Source organism: Gymnodraco acuticeps, unplaced genomic scaffold (genome assembly GCF_902827175.1).
Source record: "Gymnodraco acuticeps unplaced genomic scaffold, fGymAcu1.1, whole genome shotgun sequence".
NCBI lineage: Eukaryota > Metazoa > Chordata > Actinopteri > Perciformes > Bathydraconidae > Gymnodraco > Gymnodraco acuticeps.
The window spans coordinates 5383818-5408744 of NW_022992250.1; the positions used below are offsets into that span (position 1 = coordinate 5383818).

At 42.1% G+C, this 24927-nt stretch overlaps 1 protein-coding gene across 4 annotated transcripts in view; it reads right to left on the bottom strand.

The window, feature by feature from the left end:
• LOC117540229 (actin-binding LIM protein 3-like) overlaps window positions 1-24927 on the bottom strand; it is a 63524-nt gene that overhangs the window by 33304 nt on the left and 5293 nt on the right. For all 4 annotated transcript variants that reach the window (XM_034206812.1, XM_034206811.1, XM_034206810.1 and 1 more), the window contains exons 3-7: window positions 9310-9493; window positions 5633-5745; window positions 3974-4100; window positions 2978-3071; window positions 2486-2573 (exon numbers count right to left, since the gene is read on the bottom strand). In XM_034206812.1, the coding sequence (XP_034062703.1) occupies window positions 2486-2573; window positions 2978-3071; window positions 3974-4100; window positions 5633-5745; window positions 9310-9493 (606 nt within the window). The remainder of the gene's footprint in view (window positions 1-2485; window positions 2574-2977; window positions 3072-3973; window positions 4101-5632; window positions 5746-9309; window positions 9494-24927) is intronic.

Genomic DNA, 24927 nt, shown 5'->3' on the forward strand with positions numbered 1-24927 from the left:
GGATCATCACCTGTATTAAACTGTGTGGGAAATGTGAGACAGCACTGCGGGGCCACAACGAGTCGGCGGACTCTCTGAATCCAGGGATATTCAGGTCAATTTTCGAGACAATGTGTGAGGGCGATTCCAGGCTTCAACGGCACTACGAAGCTCAGCTTGTTTTCAAAGGGACATCAAGCACCATACAGAATGAACTCTTGGACTGCATGTATGATGTGTACAGGGAGGAAATAGCCAAGCAAGTGGACAACACATCATTTGTTGCCGTTCAGGCCGACGAGACAACCGATGTCTCCTGTAAATCGCAAATGGTGATTGTGCTGCGATACATTATGCCTGACCTCACAGCTACAGAGCGTTTTTTGGAGTTTGTGGAAGTAAAGGACAAAACTGGTGTAGGTCTCTCTAACAGCATCAAGGCTGTTCTGGAACCCCTGAAGCTGAAAGAAAAGCTAATCGCTCAGACCTATGACGGGGCGGCCGTCATGAGCGGTAACGTGCGCGGGGTACAGACGGTGATGAAGGAGACGTACCCAAACGCTCAGTTTGTTCACTGCTACGCCCACCAACTGAACCTGACCCTGCAGCAACTGTGTTCAGCAAGGATGAGCATCCTGAAGGTGTTTTTTGCAGATCTAACTGCTTTTTCCACTTTTTTCTCCGGTGCTCCAAAACGTGTTGCAGCTCTTGCAGAGGCAACACAGAGACGCATCCCACGGCCACCGGCTGTGAGATTGAACTTTAAAAGCAGAACTGTGAACGCGGTTTGGGAGACCCGAGATGCACTACTTCAGTGTATGAAGCATATACGCGCACAACCAGGATGGGATGCGGTCACCATAAGTGAGGCATACGGCCTGTCAAAGAAACTGCGGGACCGAGCATTTATGCAGCTCCTGGAGTTTTTTTCGTTGCTTATGCCAGAAGTGGATGTTCTATACAACACTCTGCAAAAACGAAGCATCGATGCACCTGGGATCAACAGCGCGCTCTGCCGTTTCAAGGAAAATGTTCAGAAAATGAGGCAGAAAACTGATGCATTGGCCGCCACTGCTCATGATGGAACAGACGAGCCAGGCCGACGAGTCAGCAGCACAGCGCCGGTGATGAAGGAGGCTTGTGACACAGTCATCTCACAGGTGGAACAGAGGTTCTCACAGTGACCATTTGATCGCTGCAAAGCTTGTTGACAGCTCATTCTTCCCACAGCATGTCCTGTCATTTCCTACACCTGAGCTTGACTGCGCCGTGAAACTGTGGCCTGCGTTGGGAAACAAGGAGAAGTTGAAGTCTGAGCTGACCACGCTCTACCGCCACAGTGAGCTTCACACTGGAAACACTGCCCTGTCTCTGTTGAAATCCATTCACGAGAACAACTTGGAGGAAACGTTTGCTGAGACTGTTATTTTGGTCAAAATAATAGTGACAACTCCGATGACGACATCCGAGTCAGAGAGGAACTTTTCCACCCTCAAAAGGATAAAGACTTTCACTCGCAACACCATGGGACAGCCGCGACTTAACGCATTGGCCATGCTTTCAATTGAAAGCCAGTTGATCCAGCAACTACAGGACTTCATCCCCAAAATGATAGACACATTCTGTCAGAGGAAGGACCGCCGTGCCGCTTTTCTTTTCAAGTGAGCCTTCAGCTTTGGTAAGTTCATTTATGTCATATATTTTGTTGATCTTCTGTGTTTTGCCTCTGCTGGATCGATTGATATTGTGACCTCGATGATGAGTGTCTGTGTTTTCCTTATATTTACAGTCTATGGTGTTTTAATGCTAAAGCATTACGGTTGTTGTTATTGTTAAGAATTACTTTGTGATGGTGACCTTTACTCCATGTATGAAGGTGCATTACTATGACATCCCCACGCTGTGTACGTAAATGTATGCGCTCACAGTGTTGCTCCTGTGGTCTTCAGTATGTAATTTGACACTCCCCCTCTCTCTCTCTCTCCTCCCCCCCTCTCTCTCTCCCCCCTCTCTCTCTCCTCCCTCTCTCTGTCCCCCCCCTCTCTCTCTCTCTCTCTCTCCCCCGACCTTTTTCTGCCCCCCCCCAGTTTTGTACACCTAGAAACGCCACTGAGTATGTGTGCAAGGCCAGATGTTTTCAGTAGTGTGTGTGTGAGAGGTGTTCAGTAGTGAATGTGAGAGTATTTCAGTAGTGTGTGTGCAAGGCCAGATGTTTTCAGTAGTGTGTGTGCTAGGTGAGTTTGAATTTTGGCCTACACGGCCCTTCATATCTAACTGTATCAACCACACACCGACCAGTCTCACACACACACACACACACACCTCTGTATACTTGCAGGGCTCAGCGGATTTAATAGATGCTACAAGTCCATATTATGCCTGTTAGCTATATGTTGAAACTCTTTTCTAGAGCCACCTATTCACAAAGCTTATAATCAATTCTATAGATTTGACATATATTTTATTCCATTTAGTACAATTTCATGGCTCTCCTCTCCTCCCTCACCTGTGATGTACATTTCCGCTCCTTCCAAGAACATCGTGTGACAGCGAGCACACCGGGCACAGCTGGGGTGGTAACGCTTCCCTCCAGCCTGAAGGAGAAGGAAAGGAAGGGAAAGGAAAAGTGAGAGGAAATAAATAAGGCAGAGAGCAGCTAGAGCAGATGACACAAATGAGGAAACGAGAACAAAGTGGTGATAGGAAATGTAGAAAAATAATGAGGAGTGGGGAGAGGCACGATAAGAAATGGGAATTAATCGGGTAGAAGAGATGGGAGAGTGTTGCTTTGTTGGTTTTTCCAAAGCTGCTTCTCCATCAGTCAACACTTCGCTCCTTTAAAGAGGGACAGCTGCGTTTTTTCGCAGCTTTTTATAGACCGACACACACACATGCCTGCATACAAACCCACACTTTCTGTCACACAGAGGCAAAATATGCTCATTCTCAATCTTGTTCCCATTTATCTTTAGCATGCACACATGAAAAATGCACTCACCTCAAGAACTCTGCCGCTGATGTAACGGTTACAGCTGTCACACCTGATCCCAAACTGAGTGTGGTAGTCACTCTCACAGTAAGGGATTCCATCTCTGCCAGGGACAACAAAAGATGTTCTCACTTTGATTTTACCTTCTGTTCCACTATTATCTATCCTGTAACACATTGTTTTGTGATACACGAGTCAAGGTACATAAACTGGAGCAAAACCAAAGATTTTTCAGTGTGACTTCCAAGTATGAACATGTTATGAACCTATTGTGCAAAATCCACTTTCTCATGTCTTTTATACATCAACATGTGTCCCCTCTGTGCAAAGAGATTCTGAAAGTTTCAGGAAAAAAGATTCCCTCACTTTTGTCCTGATCCATTCATATAAAAACCTCTCTGAAAATGAGCGGATCAGATTTCGGACACTTTATTATCTCATAACGAGTTTTTGGCTTAGCCAATAACCAACCAAGGTAACCCCCCCCCCCCACACACACACACCTTATCACCTGAATCTCCTCCTAGAGCACCATTAGTGTTTTTTAACCAAATATCTCTCAGAGGGGCGTGGGGAGTGGCTCCTTATTTTCATCTAAAGTAACAGACAGAGAATCAGCCCTTTTGAAACAGAGGGGATTATGGGATGCTGCAATGATCTGTTTGGTATTTCAAGCCAAACATTTCAGAGACATGTTTTGTATATATCTGAGACCTGTAATATATTGATGAAAAACAGTATAATAGGGGACCTTTACAGTTAAAAGTAGTTTACAGTAATTATCGGTTATTATCTTGCAAATAAAACTTGCTGATGGAAAAAATTATCTATATTTCCTGCATGACTTATGAGTGCTCCAAGTTTATTATAACACCTGCTTTAAGCAAATTGGTCCCAAAGCTTCAGATATGAAACAGAGAACGTGGATCACTTGAGAAATCTTTGATATTGGCTGGAACATTAGCTACAGTACAGACTGTACATACGGGGGATCAAGCCACCTACTTGCTGATGTACTCTCCAGTGAGCGGACAGCCGCACGTTCGGCATTTAAAGCAGCTGACGTGCCACTGCCTCTCCAGAGCCAGCAGGGACTGTCCCTGTTTGATCTCCTCCCCACAGCCGGCACAGTCTACAGGAGAGGGGGAATGCAGCATTGAGAAACACATAAAGAAAAGAGCACCTCCAACATTAACATCCCCTCCCTCCTCTCTGTCCTTGTCTCCCTGCCAACCTCCCATCACTCCTCTCCTCCTTCCTCTCTCCTCCTCATCCCTCATTCCTGTCCTCATCGTCAAACTGTCTTTGCCAGATGGAGCGACCAGAACCAGGCTAAAGAATACCTGGAGCTGCAGGCCACCTTCTGTGTCTGTGTGTGTGTGTGTGTGTGTGTGTGTGTGTGTGTGTGTGTGTGTGTGTGTGTGTGTGTGTGTGTGTGTGTGTGTGTGTGTGTGTGTGTGTGTGTGTGTGTGTGTGTGTGTGTGTGTGTGTGTGTGTGTGTGTGTGTGTGTGTGTGTGTGTGTGTGTGTGCTGTGTGTAGTGGTGTGTGTGTGTGTGTGTGTGTGTGTGTGTGTGTGTGTGTGTGTGTGTGTGTGTGTGTGTGTGTGTGTGTGTGTGTGTGTGTGTGTGGTGTGTGTGTGTGTGTGTGTGTGTGTGTGTGTGTGTGTGTGTGTGTGTGTGTGTGTGTGTGTGTGTGTGTGTGTGTGTGTGTGTGTGTGTGTGTGTGTGTGTGTGTGTGTGTGTGTGTGTGTGTGGTGTGTGTGTGTGTGTGTGTGTGTGTGTGTGTGTGTGTGTGTGTGTGTGTGTGTGTGTGTGTGTGAGAAATGTTTTGCAGCATTTGCTGGTCAGTAAAACTCTTCTGGTGCTTATTAACCTGTGCTGTACCCTCAGCCGTACGTGCTGGATGACAACAATTAAATTAAATGTTATAAATATAAGGAGGTGACCTAAAATCATTGCAACAGATGATGCTTGTTACTAAATGACCAAGATGCATGCACGTTTTTTTTAGTTGGTTGCACAGCTTATCAAAGGATAACGCTGGTGCTATGCTATACTTTTCATATGTTCATCAAACCCCATGAATGAAATAAAACAAACCAACCAAACACTTGATTATTCCTCTACGCCAAAGACAGAAAAACAGACCAATGAGCCACACTGTGTGCACTTATGTGTTCCTATATTGCTATTAAAATGATGACTGAAGTTAATTTGATTTTTGTCCCAGTTTATTTTATTTTACTAACAAGGGACTATGGACCACAGACGGTGAGAGGAAGTTAGAAAGTTTAGAGAGACCGACAAAAACTGGGTTGTTTTCACTCTTTTCATTGGATTTATTGACAAACGATAAGAAAAATGAAGACTTTATTACTAAAAGCTGGAGGGCTACCGGTTTCAGCAGTTTCTCTTATTTGTTGGAGAAGAAAACAACACTACAATTCGCTGGAGAAGACCATCCGATGCCTTAAAAGGTGGTGAGTAAGCCTTTGAGATAAGGAATACATCTATTCCACAATGTAGGAATGCACTGCATTGCCTCAAAATTGGATCTAATTGGCTGCTGGCAAGGATCAGAGGAGTAGATTTTACAGTATAATTATAGTCAATTGGGCTGTGTGTGTGCATATATTTGTGTGTGCGTCTGTGTTTGTTTCTTACAGCTTGGCCCGTGAACCTTGACGGGCTTGTCGCTTTTCAGAGTGTGTGAGCACTGCTGACACACACACTTCTTCCCACAGAAGGTCACCCTGTCTCCAATTGGGAATGGACTCCTGAAAGAAACACACAGTATTTCAGTAGAGCTATGCAGATATAATTATACTAAGGTTAGGTTGCCAAATTCACGAAAAAGTCACCTCCCAACCCGTACTGATAGAGTATCTATCTGTGCAGAAAGATACAACAGTTTGATTTGCAGACGTTTTGACAGATGGAACTGATTTTGTAATCCCAACATAATGGATGTGAACAGAATACTACGCACTACGCTCTGCATCAGGCAAACGACTCGCTGCACCCTCGCTGCGAGGGGGATCCAAGTTCCCATCAGCAAAAACACGTGGGTTTGCTATCCTGGCTCCAAGATGGTGGAATGAGCTCCCCACTGACATCAGGACAGCAGATAGCTTGCACATCTTCCGGCGCAGACTGAAAACTCATCTCTTTCGACTCCACTTCGAGCGATAGAACTATTAACAAAGCACTTATATACTAATAAAGGACTGGCTTATCTAAAGCCAGTTGAGTAGCACTTGAAAAGCGTCAGCTAAATGCAATGTAATGTAATGAATAGAAGCTGTTTGACATGAGATCAAGATTGCATTTTGTCTGCTTTTGACATTTAAATTAAGTTCAGTCAGACAACTCACTTGTTTCTTAATATGTTTATTATAAGCAGCATATAGTTTGTTTGGCGTCTAGGCTCGGGCCTCATCACTCCACAGATTACAAAGAACATTGAGTGATGATTAGATAACTATCCCCCGAGCCTACAGGTGGAAGCTGGGGTGGAGCTGGGGTGGTGGTGGGGCAGGCAAGCAGCAGCAACATGAAACACAGCAGCAGGAACATGAACGTAGCAATAGCAAGTGAACACAGCAGCAGCAGCAGCAGCAGCATAGCGAGGAGGCAGAGGCAGGAAGACCTGGCAGCTTAAATAGAGCGGCATGTTTAGGAGAATGTGTTTGGTTGGTTGTAAGAGGGACGAGGTGCGTCACGTGTTAATGTATCATTGGTGCTCGAGTTGACTGCCTGAACTAGCTCGCAGGCTTCGCCCCATTTAATGAAATCATAATTTCTCCCATAGCACCACTTTTATTGCTTCTCTAATTCCCAACTGAAGAATGTATAGTAAATCAATAGACCTTTAATATCCAGGGATGAAATATAATCCCCCCGATTATATTTCAGACTTTTTCCTAAACAAATAAATCAGTAGTTTCAAACTAATCCCTGAGTTCCACACAACAATCTCCTCATCACCTGATATTATTTCTCATATTTGGTGACACATTGCACATTCACTCTAGTTTACAGAGAATATGATTTCATCATACCTGACTGAATTATTAATACAAGGATGCAATAAAGTATAAATCAAAACATGCAGTAATGCCTTTCAGCCCGAGGGTTCAGCTGTAGCCACACTGTGAGGGCAAAGGTGTGCACCTGCAATGCAGCCTCAATAAATCACATTGTTATCATTGTACACAAAAATATGTCAGCAGGAGATTTCCAAAACTCTTCTGGTAGAAAATAAGCAAGCTAAGACCCTGATAAATGATCATCCTGTATTCAGGACCACATGTTTATATACTTGTTTGACATAAATTGATGAATTTGAGATATGTCCATTTTGTCTAAAAGGTCTGCTTGTTTGTTCTCTTTTTTTACATTTGGGTATTCAACACTTGAACTTAAGTTTAGCAAACAGATTCTTGGAAAGCAAATCCGCTTGAAGACCTAACAATTCCCAAATCGTTGATGGTATAATTCATTTTATTAATGCAGATGTATTTTCTCATATATAATTGAAGATTTTTCTAGATTTCTTCTTTGGTGATCGGCTATACTTAACACTTGGGATGTATCTATAAAAGGTAGAGAAGGTATTTTATAACAATCCATGATGCATCCACTGTGTTAAAAGTAAACAGACGTTGCTATACCTGTAGATATAACTTCATAACTTAAGTCAATACTGCCCGGCTTTATTATGTTTTAAGCCTCTCTTCTGGTCAGAGTTGTACACTTACACACATCAGAGAAGTGTTGGTGTGTTCGTTTGATGCACGGACAAAACTTCATTTAAGAGACACAATTTTATAGCAATTTGCTGACAGACATTTTCAAACGAGCATCATTTGCAATATCAGTATATGCAGTTCTTATTTACACACACACACACACACACACACACTCATGGGATGACTCCAAAAACTGTCACTATAAACAAACTAAAGCCTAATGATCCATCTTTACATCTCGCACACTGAGTGACTGATAGCCTTTATATATTTACTGTACTGCTTACAGTCACACTTTGTCTGCCAGCCACTTATCATATTCCCTCCAGCTTTGAGTGAACTGAACTGAAGCCAAAACTAAATGTACATGATATATAATTAATAAAGTGAGACCAGCCATCTAAAACATAACTAAGCGTTTCTTCCATATGAAGTGATTCCATTTGTTTGTAATTCAAATTGTATCAATTGCTCTTGGATGTGATCTTTCATCTACTGTTTGCTTCTTCTGATACACAAAAAACAATTACAATTCCTACTATTTTTTATATATTATATAAACGGTTAAAGTTATGTCATGTCTTTCCAAAGTCTAAGGACAATTTAGACCTGGCAATTTCATGTAGAGGCAGGTTGTGTCGAATTAAAGACACGATCAAGTTGCATTGTGGGAAGTGTATAATCAAGATGTTTTAAGGGTCCATACAATCACAAACTCCACAACTGTATGATGCTAAATCACTGACGAACCTCTTTAAATAGTGAAATAGCAACGGTTCATTGTAAATTATGTGTTTAAAACATGGTTCTGCAGTCCCCATTTATTTTCAGTAAAGCACTTTGTGACAAACCCTGGCAAAGGAGCGCTGCACTAATCTTTGATTTGTTACTTTTAATAAGCTATAAGAAGTTTTATTAGCGTTTCTTTACGGTCACCCACGGTCCAGACTCTGCAGCAGCTTCGCTGTGCACTTGTCGCTGAAACCCAACACAGACACAGACATTAAGTGGCCCGCAGAACTCGTACATCGGAGCATTTTAATTGTAATGGGGCACTGGTGGTATTCATGGGGATGTGAACAGACTTGCAAAGTAATTATGCCACAGCTCGAGAGTCTCATTTGTTGTTGTTGTAGTCACGAGTTGCAAAACTTTGCCAAGAAAATCCCCAAATGATAAAACTCAATAATACAATGATTATTAAAAAATTCAAACATTGGAATGCAAAACTCCTTCTACAAACATCGCCAACTAAACTATATTTCCAATATATCGTATTTTACCACCTTTATTAGGTCTACCAATATTTAATATTCCATCTGTCACAAACGTAAATATACATGTAAATATAATACCTTGCTTTATATCTTGTTATTGTTCATTTGTAAATTCAACATGTATATTTTCTACTTTCTTGTTTATTTCTTGTCTTTTAATTTGTATTGTACAATGCCATGTCTTTTTATGCTGCTGCAACACAAACATTTTCCAAATTGGGATCAATAAAGTACTATCATAATTTCACACAGCAACTAAAAGGATGTTTCTGAATACGAGGAGTATGTTGTGACTCCAGACACACTTGTTTACCTGCAGATGCTGCACACGAAGCAGTGTGGGTGGTACGTCCTCCCCAGGGCAGAGACCACCTCCCCAGTGATGTACTGGCTGCAGCTGTCACACTGGGTCCCATGGAGCCGCTGGTAGTCCTCAGTGCAGATGTACTCTCCGGAGTGGTGGAAGAAACCAGAGTGCACCAGATCACAGCCACACACTGAATACACAGAGAGAGACAGAAACAGCTCGCATCACTCCTCAGAAATACAGGAAGAGAAAAAAATGATTCAGTGGGAATACCAAAATGAGATAAAAGTTGGAGTTAGAGAGCTGTTCATAAGTAGTTTGCATGCATCAGGAATTTCTTATCATAAGCCATATCATGACTATAATTACATCAATACATATGATTAGAGGTGGGAAGTAGTGGAGTACAAATACTTTGTAACTGTACTTAAGTACATTTTTCTGGTATCAGTACTTTACTCCACAATTTTTCTGATGACTTTTTACTTTTACTTCTTACATTTGTAACACAAATACCTGCACATTCTACTTCTTACATTTTCAAAACAAGCTCGTTACTTTAGTTTTAATCTGTGTTTGGTGGCGTGATCATTATTATTTAGAGTCATTGCGTGCCTATTGATTTTAACATGATCCGTGTATCCATCATTTCCTGGTCTTCTCTAAACAAGAGGGACCAATGAAAAATGTGTCATTTTGCCGTTGTTCAGCATCGAAACATTCATTAGCTAACAATGACATTATTATTCTATTAATATAAAGGGAGGTCAGTTACTCTTTAAAACAGCTGGTAGTTATGGGTACTTTTTACTTAAGTACATTTCGAAGCCCATACTTTTACTTTGACTTGAGTAAAGAAGTTTAGTCAGTACTTCTACTTTTACCAGAGTATTTTTAAACACGAGTATCTGTACTTCTACTTGAGCAAAGGATGTGTTTACTTTTGGCATCTCTGCATATGATCAATATTTATCATACTATAATCGCATTTTTTAGCGGTGTTAATCTACTAATCTAGAGGTTCCACCTTCTGGTAGTTAACAGTACACATTGGCAGTATGACGTGTGTGGTGGTCAAGGGGGTTTGTTTGTTTTGAGAGCAATCTGTTGTTCTTTTGAACTCTTAAGGGTTAATATTGTAATCTGGTTTTCAGGATTAGACGAGCAACCATCTGATCTGTACATTTCTTTACAGTGTGTACAATAGAGCTGAAAAGATTTCTTAAATAACGGTTAACTGCAGTGCTTACTGAGGGTTATGGTTGTCAGTGCATATGAGAATCTAGTGTATTCAGCCTATGTGTTAACCTGATTTTGTAAATATATGTATTTGCATGTCTCCAGTGTTTTTACACACAATGAATACTGTACATCTAGAGTGCTGTGTGATAGATGGATGTCCAGGAAAAGAGACACGTGTGTTTACTATACAGCATGTCGTGACAGCATGATGTATAGCTTTCATTTAGCAAATGCAAAGTCCTTCAGCCAAATGATTGCTTGTGGTACAGCAGTGCTGAGGGTTACGAGGCCTCTGCTGAGCTGGTTGGTTACACACTTTATAAAAGGAGCTGAACAATGATATGCTCCAGCTAACAGGGAGGAATAAAACTTTACTGCAATACATTTACCTTGTACGTTGGAATTCAGACTTAGGAATGCAGCACATCTGAGTTGACCACATTCCAGAGTACAATAAGTCAGGAAACGTATTTACTTGGTATTTTCCACAGATACACACTGCAGAAAACATACCCACAGATTTCATGAGAAACAAATATGACAATTGTTAAGAAACACATTGTTACTACAACTTCAACTTGGTTGATGCACAACGCAGTAAACACATGTTCTTCAGGTTGGATTTGGTCTCCCAACTTTCCTAATCGGAGATTCGACTTTGTCCCAGTTGAGATTTCCTACAATTGCAATAGCCATTACTCTTAGCTCCTTTCAGTTTTGCAGACTTTTAAACAGCCATCCGGGAGCCAAAACCGAGCCACATAATTTGGTCATGCATGTCGACAAAATGAGTTGAATCCCTCATGCTGTCAGTATATGATATAACCTGTGAAAAGGCTCCGTTAGTGGAGGAAGAAACTGCACCGTATAGAAGCTGGATGCACTGTAATGTAGACATTTGAAATGCAGCCAACGGATCAACATATCTGACAGTGAATTGAATGTCTGGTCTCTAATTTAGCTAATGGCTCTAAACCCAGTGGAGTGAATGGATCTGATCTGATCCGAGCCGGTGTGTTAAGTGGCTCAGAGCGAGAAAGAGAGAGCGAGAGAGAGACAGGCTGCAGAGCAAGACGAGATGTCTAGCTACTTATTTATTTGAGGACATATGGCCAACAAAGCATCATTTAAGTTAACTGTATTCCTTTGCAAAGTGTTCCTAAAATAATGGATGAACTATTTGGTTTCTATTCGGAGAAAAATACTTTATGAAACCCAAAGACCATGGAGTCATGGTAGTTTTCAATTTCCTTTCAAAAGTATAATCTTACATTTTTATTTAGATATTAACATGGTATACTTGCTGTCCAATGCATATGTTGCTATGTCACTGGAATCACATAATATCCTCTAACTCCATCCATCCATCTTCTCCCGCTTATCCGTGGTCAGGTCGCGGGGGTAGCAGTTCCAGCAGAGAGCCCCAAACTTTCTTTTCCCTGGCCACATCAGCCAGCTCTGACTGGGGGATCCCAAGGCGCTCCCAGGCCAGCAAAGAGATATAATCCCTCCACCTGGTCCTAGGTCTACCCTCGGTCTCTTCCCAGCTGGACGTGACTGGAACACCTCCCTAGGGAGGTGCCCAGGTGGCATCCTTACTAGGTGCCCGAACCACCTCAACTGGCTCAGATGACTGAACTTCTCACCTTATCCCTAAGGGAAACGACAGCCACCCTGCGGAGAAAACCCATCTCGGGCGCTTGTATCCGCAATCTCGTTCTTTCGGTCATGACCCATCCTTCATGACCATAGGTGAGGGTAGGAACGAAAATGGCCCGGTAGACAGAGAGCTTTGCCTTCTGGCTCAGCTCTCTTTTCGTCACAACGGTGCGGTAAAGCGACTGCAGTACCGCTCCCGCTGCTCCGATTCTCCGGCCCATCTCACGCTCCATTGTTCCCTCACTCGAGAACAAGACCCTGATATACTTGAACTCCTTCACTTGGGGTAAGGACTCATTCCCTACTTGAAGTGGACATCGGTTTCCTGCTGAGAACCATGGCCTCAGATTTGGAGGTGCTGATCCTCATTCCAGCCGCTTCACACTCGGTTGCGAACCGATCCAGTGAGAGCTGAAGGTCGCAGACTGATGAAGCCATTACAACCACATCATCTGCAAAAAAGCAGTGGTGCAATCCTTAGTCCACCGAACTGCAGACCCCCTCCCCCATGACTACGCCTCGAAATCCTATCCATGTATATTACAAACAGGATTGGTGACAAAGCGCAGCCCTGGCGGAGGCCAACCCTCACCTGAAATGGGCCTGACTTACTGCAGAGGACCCGGACACAGCTCTCCTGCAGCACCTCCCACAGTAACTCCCTGGGAACCCGGTCATACGCCTTCTCCAAGTCTACAAAACACATGTAGACCGGAAAATCGTACTCCCAGGCCCACTCCAGGATCCTTGCAAGAGTAAAAAGCTGATCCGTCGTTCCATGACCAGGACGGAATCCGCATTGTTCCTCCTCAATCTGAGGTTCGACAATCGGCCTGAACTTCCTTTCAAGTACCTTAGAGTAAACTGTCCCGGGGAGGCTGAGTAGTGTGATTCAAAACCTTTATTTATCCAGGTAAAATCCCATTGAGATCAATGATCTCTTTTTCAAGGGAGACCTGCAGCAGTAGGTTCCACAAGAAGACATAAACAACAGAACAACAAAAGGACATCATACAGCAAAATGTACAGGGATTACAATTTACATATTTAACCACAAGTACAGGTACCAACAGCATCTGATTTTGTAGCATCCAACCGAGCTTTAAAAACATGTAGTGGTACTAGCTTGGTAATTTTCCATTCTTTTTGCAGACTGTTCCATGTTAGTGGAGCTGCACATCTAAAAGCTTTCTTCCCTAAGACAGTCCTAGCACTTGGCACATTTAATAAAACCACAGCATGCGATCTCAGGCAATAAGTACTTTCAATTCGCAGAGAGATCAGGGAGCAGATATAAGATGGTAGTAGTGATGCCTCTGTAAATTGGCACACACCCTCTGATCCCCCTTTTTGAAAAGGGGAACCACCACCCCGGTCTGCCACTCCAACCTCAGTGACCTCCCCACGGGAGATTGGTGTTGATCCCCCGTCATACTCCAGCTCTGCCTCTAACATAGAGGGCGGAGTAGTCGGGTTCAGGAGTTCCTTAAAGTGTTCCTTCCAACGCCCTAACACTCCATCAGTTGAGGTCAACAACGTCCCATCCTTACTGTACACAGCTTGGATGGTTCCCTGCTTCCCCCTCCTGAGGTGTCGGACAGTTTTCCAGAACAACTTTGGTGCCGCCCGAAAGTCCTTTTCCATGTCTTCTACGAACTTCTCCCACACCCGCTGCTTTGCCTCGGCCACGGCGGAGGCTGCTGCCCTTCGGGCCTGTCGGTACCTTGCAACTGCCTCTGGAGTCCCCCGGGATAACAAATCCCTAAGGCATCCTTCTTCAGTCGGACGGCTTCCCTGACCACCGGTGTCCACCAGGAGGTTTGAGGGTTACCGCCCCTTGAGGCACCTAAGACCTTGAGACCACATCTACCCGCCGCGGCTTCTGCAATAGAGGCTTTGAACACCGCCCACTCTGGTTCAATGTCCCCAATCTCCACAGGAATGCCCGAAAAGCTCCGCCGGAGGTGTGAGTTGAAGGCCTCCTGAACTTGGGCCTCCTCCAGACGTTCCCAGTTCACCCGAACTACACGTTTGGGCTTACCAGGTCTGTCCAGAGGCTTCCCCTGCCACTCGACCCAACTCACCACCAGATGGTGATCAGTTGACAACTCCGCCCCTCTCTTTACCCGAGTGTCCAAAACATACGGCCTCAGGTCCGATGATGCGATAACAAAATCGATCATGGACCTTCTGCCTAGGGTGTTCTGGTACCACGTACACTTATGAGCATCCTTATGTTCGAACATGGTGTTTGTTATGGCCAATCCATGACTAGCACAGAAGTCCAGTAACAAACCACCACTCCGGTTCAGATCAGGGAGGCCGTTCCTCCCAATCACGCCCCTCCACTTGTGTCTCCATCATTGCCCACATGTGCGTTGAAGTCTCCCAGCGAGATTAAAGAGTCCCCTTCAGGAGCCCCATACAGGATTCTTTCCAGGGTCTCCAAGAAGGCCATATACTCTGAACTGCTGTTTGGTGCATAAGCATAAGGAGGAGCGGAGGTGTTGCCCACGTTGCCTTTTCCGGCTGTGCCCGGCCGGGCTCCGTGGCAAGCCCGGCCACCAGACGCTCGCCGACAAGTCCTTCTTCTGGGCCTGGCTCCAGAAGGGGAACCCGGGCTTCCTCCGGGCCGGGTATCCTCACATCGTGTGTTGTCTTTCATGAGGTCTTTTGAACCAATCTTAGTCTGGCCCCTTGCCTAAGACCAATTTGCCATGGGAGATCCTACCAGGAACACAAGGTTCCAGACAACACAGCCCCCAGGTTCATCAGGGCAATCAAACCTCTCTACCACGGTAAGGTGCTGGTTTCTTCAGATCTTAAAAAAATACAATGTTTGCTAAGAGCCCCAATAACTGTTAACAGTGCAGGCAGATGGTAGCATAAAGTCCAGTCAATGAATGTTAATGTATATAGCACTTTTTAACAACAGGGCAATTCAAAGTGCTTTACAAAAACATAAAATGCATTAAAGCAACACAAGGCAATGTTAAAAGGACGATTGGGTAATTGTGATTAAACTTTAAACTAGTTTTTTGGTTTAATCTCTTTTATTTCTCAGTTTTTGCTGAATTACTCGAGGAAAACAATCAAACAGTATGGGCTTGCTCACTTTTTCAACTAAAGTCTAACGTTTTCAGTCACACATCTGAAAGTCTGTTTGCAGTATACATGTTGAAATCTGTATTATAAAAGGACATCATTTTCTAACACAGATGTGATGCTTTTAAGTTCATCTTTCTTGTTATCTTAGATGTAAATGACTGTCTCACAATATTATTAGTATAAAGATGGTGAAATCTAATTATTCTTATGGACAAAAAAAAGGAGGACAGGGTATAGCTTTCTTTTGAAACTAGGAAACGCTGTACATTAGATTTGTTATTTCCTTTGTCACTGATATTGTGTTCTTGTTGTGGCAAAGCTGCTGTCGCACAACTTTAAAATGCCAGCCTGACCTTTATCAGTCTGCCTGAAAATGAAGCGGTTCACCTTTGAAACATTTCAGCTAACACACTATTGCATTGATGTACAGTATGTGCTGTACACACACTCACACACACAGCATACACATACGCCACATATATTTGTTGTTCAGTAAAAAAACAAGTCATGCTTTTTTCTAACTATTCACTGGTATTCAGAAAATGGAGTTACTTGTTTTTCAGCAAACCCATATTCACATATAGCTGGATTCTTTTTTTCCATTTCTCCAAGACACACACTTGAGGACGATAGCCGGGCCTTCTCATCTTTTCTCACTCCGCTGATAACATTCACACATTCATCACTGTCTAAATGGAAAGCTATTAAGAAGTGGAGGCAAACAGGAAAGAGAGGGAGCAGTTGAGGCTTGGCCATTCTCCGGAGGGACCTCTGGTATATTTGGATATTCTAGATCGAAGGCCATTTTGAAAATATGTCCACACAGAATGTGATCTATGCATGGATGTTTGTTATAGCTGTGCTAAATGTATCTGTTTTTTTCCTAGTGTAGTACATCAAATCTGTATTGATTTGGAGTCCCTATGGGTCACATGTCGTGAAAGGTATTTCAAAACAACAACAATGAAACTGCAGTACTTTCATAACAATATTCAAATAAAATAGAGAAAGGACTAAAATCCAATAAAAAAATGTGTTTGTGTGTGTGTGTGTGTGTGTGTGTGTGTGTGTGTGTGTGTGTGTGTGTGTGTGTGTGTGTGTGTGTGTGTGTATTTATCGTCAAATGTACTACTACAATGCTGCATTAATTTGAAGTCACTGGGTCACAATATATGGAAGTTATTGATTATTGACACAACAGTATTTAAAAATGTTAGCATAATGTTCATTAATATGGGCAAGTTCGCATGGAGGTATTGAATATTGGCTTTGTGTCATTCAAATTGATTAAAATCGTATTGATTGTCTCCAAGAGAATTTGAGCTAACCAACCCCTGACTGCAGTCCATGAAACCAAGAGGACCGCAGTGAATGTTGAATATGCAAACTATAACTAATTTCAACAAGGTGTCAGAGCGGATTTTCAGTACAGAGAGCGAGTTGTCATTAGCATAGTGAAAGTTCACAGCATTATTAAAGAAACTCTGTATCAGCCACCGCCAGAATCAAGCTAGCAAACAAACAAACAACATAAACAAATACAATATGCGTACTAATTACCACTCTGACAGTGCTGCTAGTCCCCGATTGTGGTGGCAACTTTCTCCTCATCTGATATCAACCGATATCAACATACATTTGTTAATCTCGGCTATGTTTTATTAAATTAAGTAAATAGACCAAACGCCGAAACTCTTCGCTCCGGAGCTCAACGATGCGCATCTCTCCAACTATCGTGAGAAGTGTTGGGTAGGGCAAGAGCAATAGTTTCTCAACTCTCACGAGTATTTGAGAAACCCTTGTTAAACTAAATATGAAATATACAAAATAATAAAGAGTAGTTTCCATACATTCATGCAGTTTTTATGACAAAATACTAGTGACATTCCCACCAGCTTTGCTTGTTGTGCTAATTAGCAAATGCTAGCATGAGCTACTAACATGCATCAGCTCAAATATATGCATTGACAATGTTAGCATCGTTTTACCATTTTGCTTAAAGCCCAGCTGTGCAATACTCTGCTTTGCTGTCAAGGCATTTCCAAGGAAGACATCGGCTCTACAACATATACTTATTTAGTCTAAGTACTAAAACTTGGATGAACAATTAGCAAGGCTTAGAAAACAAGATGCAGATGCAGTTTTTTCTTTGAGACCTAAAGTTGATTGAAATTGATTCATCTCAAAATGTCTCAGGTTATTATTTCCTGTGGTTATTCCTAATTGTTCCAACATGTAATACTGCAAAAATTGCATTTTTGTTTGGTCAGTCGATAACCCTTTGAAATTTGATAGAAAGTGTATCTGATCCTTAATGATTTCATTAGTCTAAAGATTTCATTTAAAAAATGTACTACATAGTTAAAATCGAAATAGTAAAGGAAATGCCACAGCAAAGCATGACCAGAATATGAATGAGCATCAGCCAGCCTGCCGCCATACATTACTCCCTCTCTGTCACATGATATTTTAGTCTTTCAGGGACACCTGGTTGGGACAAATCTTACTATTGCTATGTGAAATTGCTGACTGAGGCTTAATGTTTAAAAAGGTCAAAGACACTTCAGTCGCCTCAATGGCAGACCCTTCAAGCAAGACCCAATGGCCCCTCGTGACCCTGGCCTGACCCCACCTGAACCCCAGAACTTGGTTTTCCACATTTATTGTCCTTTCGGTGTGTGGACCATTACCCTGAGAGTAAATACAAATACACAATTTAGACGTAGCATAGTCCTACACTAGTAACTTTAAATAACGGAAAATGGACATCGTGGATTTAAAGGTCCCATGACATGGCCATTTCTACTGATCATAATTCCATTGTTGAGGTCTACTAGAATATATTTGAATGTTCCAAAATCACATTGGTTTTCTCATACAGCATCTCTGTCTAGTATGTTTATTCACTCTCTGTCCTACACGCCTTGTTGGAGCTCCTGTCCCCCCCCCCACCCTCCCTATGAGCCCACTGTGCTCTGATTGGTCAGCTCGCCCACTCTGTTCTGATGAGTCCACCGTTACAGCGGAACATCAGTGTTTATGTGTTACAATGGCGTTTGTTAGAAACCAGAAAATGACACCAGTAATGACAAACAGATGAGAATGCTGCGTGGGGTCTGAGTGCCGTGTTGGCGGGACGTTGCGGGGCTCGCTGCTCGAGGCTCGAGGAGCGGACAGTGTGAGCTGGATTACTGGTGGCGTTTCCTGGTTGCTGAGTGCCGTGTTGGCGGGACATTGCGGGGCTCGCTGCTTGAGGCTCGAGGAGCGGACAGTGTGAGCTGGATTACTGGTGTCGTTTCCTGGTTGCTGTGTGGGGTCTGCGAGACAGCGCGGAACTCAGCCTGAGCACGTGTGTGCGGAGATCCGCGGAGCTGCGGCTGAGAAAAGATAAGGCTGAGTGAGTGTGTGTGTACGGTTCATTTGGACCAATTGGTCCATTTGGTCGGCGTTACGTCACTATGATCAGGAAGAAAAAAATGGAAAAAGAAAAATCTCCAACGAGGCATTCTGGGGCAACATAGACAGGTATTTTCTGTGTTAGAGTTTTACTCACTACAGGGTGTACTTTGAGGGTTTGTGACCGTTTACATGCATAAAAAGCACAACACACAAGGGGACGGGTAATAACCGGAAAAGCATGTCATGGGAACTTTAACCCTCCTATTGTTTTAGTTTCCCCCCCACTTACTTTGGTGTTCGCGGTCAAATTTGACCGGTCCTATTTTAACTGCTATTACATTAACACAAAAACCATTAATCATCACCAAATTGTATTTAACACCCTTTCAAACTGTACATATTGTATCAGACTACAGTTATACATGAACAACTGCAGTAAATATACAAAGAATAGACACTGAACATGTATTGCATGTGCCAGGTGTGATCCATGTGGGTGGATGGGCACATAAGAGCGGGAAATGTGTCAAATTGTTCTGTGTGGGTGTGTGTTTGTGTCAGGTGTGATTCACATGGGGGGATTGGGCACATAAGGGGACACACACATCTAGAGTATGTGTGTGTGTGTGTGTGTGTGTGTGTGTGTGTGTGTGTGTGTGTGTGTGTGTGTGTGTGTGTGTGTGTGTGTGTGTGTGTGTGTGTGTGTGTGTGTGTGTGTGTGTGTGTGTGTGTGTGTGTGTGTGTGGGTGTGGGTGTTTTTGTGTGTGTTTTATCTGATCCGGATGGTTACTAATTCCTTTTCTTTATGACCGGGAACACCATGGGTGTTACAAAGTTGACTAAATCATCCAAAATTCAATGAAAGTGGTGGTCAGCAATTTTATATGTTCAAATGTCTACTGTGAAGGATATCATAAAGCCTTAATGCAATCGAATGTAAAACACAGAAGTTATGATTGATGAAAGTAGTACATCGGTCAGATTTGACCCGAAGACAACATTTGATGCAAATCAATAAATAAATAAAACCATGCTCACTGCATTTTTATGTAACCCCTTGTATCACTTGCTCCATCAGTTTTGTTTGCCACCAGCCTCCCACTTCCCTACCTTCTGCTCACCGGGGGGTTCAGCTGCAGTTCGTCGAAGGCACTGAAGTATTTAAATACTTGTCTTTTACATCTGTTAAAAGTGATTTGTTGCCTATTACATTGAAGTGCTAGAGGTCTGGACACATATTCACACACATACACACAGCTGGCATAAAGACAGCAAATAATGATTATTTGTTTATTACCAGCAGCGCAAGCAAAGGATCTTGGGAATTGAAGAACGAGGGAATGAAAGAATTGTACAAATAATATAAATGAAGATGGATGCAAGAAACAAGAACTCCTGAAGGCTTTGTACACATGTTGACTATCTCATCTTTCTGATTTAGCTTCCAGATACATCAGAAAACATACAGTGTGCACAGAAACACACTGACACACTGAGCAAATGCTCACACAAGGACACACACAACAGCACAGCTGAGCTGATACAGCGGTTCATTCTTCACAGTTCGTCCTTGAAGTCTCTTCTGAAGAAAGAGCCAACCGTGACTGTCTGCATGGCTGAGCGTGCACTACTGATAAAATACACTGCTCCTGATATGTTTCACTAATGAAACAAACTTGTTTCAAACTGGGTCAGGCTTTGCAGAAAGCTTTAACAGGTAAGAAGAATGGTCTGCTTTATATTCTGACGTGAAGGTGTGGACCCTGCTGTTGTACAATTCATGTAAGTAAATTAAGTCTGGGCCTGTTGTACTAAATAAATTAGATTTATATTATGAAAGACTCCAAAATTAGGATGTTCAAATCAGATTATTTGGGGCAAGTAATTACTGACTGTATTCTTTACAATGATAGATGCTGTAAGGTCACAGATGAGGAATTGTGTGGTGCAAAAGAGGAGAGGATTATTTTAGACTCAAGGCTAAAACGAGACAAGAAGAAAAGAGACGAAAGCCAAGATGGGAGTCAAGGGAGAGATTAGTGGAGGAGGAAAAAATAAGAAGGCATCATATGTGAGGAGAAAGGGAAGCAGGGAGCAAAGTGAGGGGATAAGGATGTGGGGAAAGAGACGGGGGGAAGTATCAATGAGGCTATCGATCTGTCCATCCAGCGCACGTCTGCCGTCCTGTCACTGTCTTCCCTCATCTACCCGCATCATCAACATGGGATGGATTTCCTTCTCTGCATTTGCATTAATGTGATCAGGATGGACAGGCGGATCAAAGAGGAGCAGAGGCGGAGAAGAAAAGGGAAACTCTAACCACTCTAGATTCGAACTGATGGATCGGTCTATACAGTATAAGCGGTGTAAATATATGCCACAATATGGATTTTCTTTTTACAGTCATTGAATATGTCAATCAAATTGAGGAGTTATGACTGGCTATTTACATTCCCAGCAGGACATGGTCAATGTACTCCGAAAACTGGCATCATTCATTTTAAAATGAGGGCAAATTTATGAACATGTTGCATATTTTATACGATATGTTATGAGAGCAAAACAATATTATTTGCAGAGCTTAGAGAGTAGCCTTGAACATTTCATCAGTATGCATTCTGTGCTTTGTTAGTGATGTGACGCCACATACAGAGCATGGTATATATGTTATGTAGTTATTTGTAGAAACATCTACAGTTTATGTTCTTGTTAAAACCAAAATGCTGCAGATCTTGGCAATTGCATTTTTTTTATTGTGAGACGATAGAGTTGTTTGCTCTACAGATATTTTTCACATCATTTTATTCCTAAACTGTTTTTTCACTTGATTTTTTTTATTGTATCATGATCACCCCTGTAGGGCCCACTGTTTAGATCTAGAGGGATTGAAACGTTCAACTTTCGCATAATGTAAAGCTTGTCATAGTATCCCAAATATTAATACTTGATTGATAACTCAATTAAGGACTTTAAGAAGGTGCAAAGTACTTCATTAACAAGACTGAGAGTCCACAGACATGCTACTGTAGCTATGCACTCTGTGAATTCACACTCTAATGTTAACTGGACATAAGTATGTACAGTATGATGTATCCTCTGGTGACCATGCATGTCTTACACATGTTCATGGTAATTGACATTTGACTGAATTATTCCAACACAAGTGTAAATCAGAAAAATAAATGTATACATTTGTGTACAATAAAAACATGGAAAACAGGATAAACTTCACTTTAATTAAGTTCTAGCACCTAAGTGATTCATTAATACCAATTACAAACAACACAGTGCTGCTGTCTCATCTATCTCACTCCTCTCTTCTGTTTATATTTCTCATTATCCCAAATCTGTTCTTCTCTCTCCTTAAACAATCTTTCAATCCTAAATAGCCACACTAAAAGGAGATTAAACTGTTAACCAAACAAAGACTCATTGTATCTCTCTGACATTCACAGCTACAAACCAAGCATGTAAGACAAGAGAGCGACAGAGCGGGGACGGAAAGCAGAGGAAAAATAAGACAAAAATAAGACGCCTGTGTACTAAAAGCTGACTATTTGATTTTTGTCCACTTCGTTAGCTGATGTCTACTTAGGGTCCATTAGCTAGAAGTCATTAAGCTTACTCCGCAAGATCAATTGTCCATTATAATAAATTCCCAAATATCAAAGAGAGAGCATCTCCATCAATAAGTCCAGCTGGTGTCTGTCCTATCAGAAACTAGGAGTGCTCTGATTAAACAATCAGTTATTCCATCAAACAAACTATCGAAGCTGTTTATTCAGCTCAAGTTATTTTTAAGGTCTGCAATGTTGCATGACATGAAATAAAAAGAAAACCCTCCTTTTTCTGGTGTTTTGAGGCTGAGTGCATTCATGCGATGTTACTGGCAGATCAAACGGAGAAAACAACATTGTCTTCAGCGCGCTTTGGGACAGTGAGGGTCCCGGCCTGTGAAAGGAGGTTAGCTGGTAGGAGTCTGACGCCAGGCTGAAAGCTGCTGACTGCACTGCTATGCCAGCTGCTGACTCCAGACCTCTGAGCGCTCTGCCCCACCTGCTCACTGCTGGAGCTCCAACATGCAAAGACACACACACGCTCATATATGACCACGCTCATGAATACATGGAAATAAATCAGTTTTAACTTGTATTTCCCAACTGTTAATATTCCTGTCCTATATCCACTACTCATGTCCATGTGGAATACTTATAGTTGCACAGTTATATTTACTTTTTAAAGGTGGGACTCAAAGAAAAAGGGTAATACAGCAACTATCATTTTGAAATGTATGTTCGTCAATGATATATACAAACACGATTCAATGTGTTAATTTGTCGAATTTAGATGTAGTTAACTTTGGACTGAGCCAGGCTAGCTGTTTCCTCCAGCTTCCAGTCTTAATGCTAAGGTAAGCGAATCAACTCATGATTCTAGCTTAAAGGTCACCTATTATGCAAAATCCACTTGTTCATGTCTTACATAAACGTGTGTCCCCTCAGTGTCCAGACATTCGGAACATTTCAGGAAAAATAATTTGCTCACTTTTTGTCCTGATCCAGTTATATAAAAACCTGTCTGAAAATTAGCTGATCAGATTTTGGACACTTTATGATGTCATAACGATTTGTTGGCTTGTGTAACCATTAGCCAATCACCAACCAAGGTAACACCCCCCACCTATATTACCAATATGACCCAAAGTGGTTGAACACTGTATACACAATAATAAATCAGTTCATCAGAAAATTAGCGGTGAATTAACTTTTTTAAATGTTTGAGTTAAAACAATCAATTTTCTTTCAGAAGCTTGTAATGTTCAGTCTGACAGTATGCAAGAACACTGGTGATTCTGTGAAATCACTGGCTGATTAGTGGTTTTGCAAAATCACTGTTATGGTTGTAGTGGTTTTTCAAAATCACTGTTGTGGTTGTAGTGGTTTTTCAAAATCACTTACTAGTGATTCAATAAGTTACAGAATTGTATAATTATCTAAATATAGGTCAAATATAGTGATAAAATGTAGGTTACATACCTTGTGTTGTGAGAAATGACAAAAAGATGGTTCCAGAATGATTCAGAAGTGGGAAAATGAATAAAGCAACCTCTGGGTTAAATATAACCCAGGCAGGTGTTCAACTGCAATTGAAGCCCTAATAACCCCTTTGACCCAGCATGAACAACCCACCAGTGTGTTTACAGTACCCAAATAACCCATAGTTATGACCCAGCCAAATCAACCCAGCAATGTGTTTATAGAAATAACCGAGCATTTTTTAGAGTGTATCACCTGAATCTCCTCCTAGAGCACCATTGTGTTAATTTTAACCAAATATCTCTCAGAGGGGCGTGGGGAGTGGCTCCTTATTTTCATCTAAAGTAACAGACAGAGAATCAGCACTTTGAAACAGAGGGGTTTATGGGATGCTATAATGATCCAAACACAGACCTATAATATATTGATGAAAAACAGTATAATAGGGGACCTTTAATATTAAAGGTGGGGTAGGTAAGTTTCAGAAACCGGCTCGAGATACACTTGTTGTTATATTCCATGGAATGCTCTTAACATCCCGATAGCAATGAATATCTTAAGTGCTTTGACAAAAAATCCATAACAAAATTTCATCTGTGGAAGCCGTAATACTGTAAAAAGCACGACCAATCCGGCTAAACGGATTGGATTGCCGCCCTGTCTGTCAGCCTTCCATCTTGTGCACACACAAATGTATCTCGTGCCCTCATTGGGCGTGCATTGCGCGTTCATGTGTGTTGGAGGAGGTGCTCTAAGGAAGTCTGAAGGAAGGGGCGGATTCTTTTCGGCTGTGTACTTTCAAATTTTAGTGCACTCGAGCCGGTTTCTGAAACTTACCTACCCCACCTTTAAGTGTACAGACATGAGAGTAGTATCAATTTTCTCATCTAACTCTCGAAAAGAAAGCATATTTTTCAAAAATGTTGAACCACTCAATTTAATTGACTTGACGTTATCATTAATGGTTTAAAATATACAACACAACAATTAAGTAAGTTAAAGAGCAGGGCTATGTTTGTGAAAGGGACATTAACAAACAATCAGTCTCTTAAGCAACCAGTTTGGTATCATCTGTCATTTTTGTGGATGCTTATAGCCTTTTGATAGCCTACCACATAGCTCTCTGATCTGCGAGAATTGCATGAAGCGTAAAGTGTGAATGGGAGTCACATATTGAAGG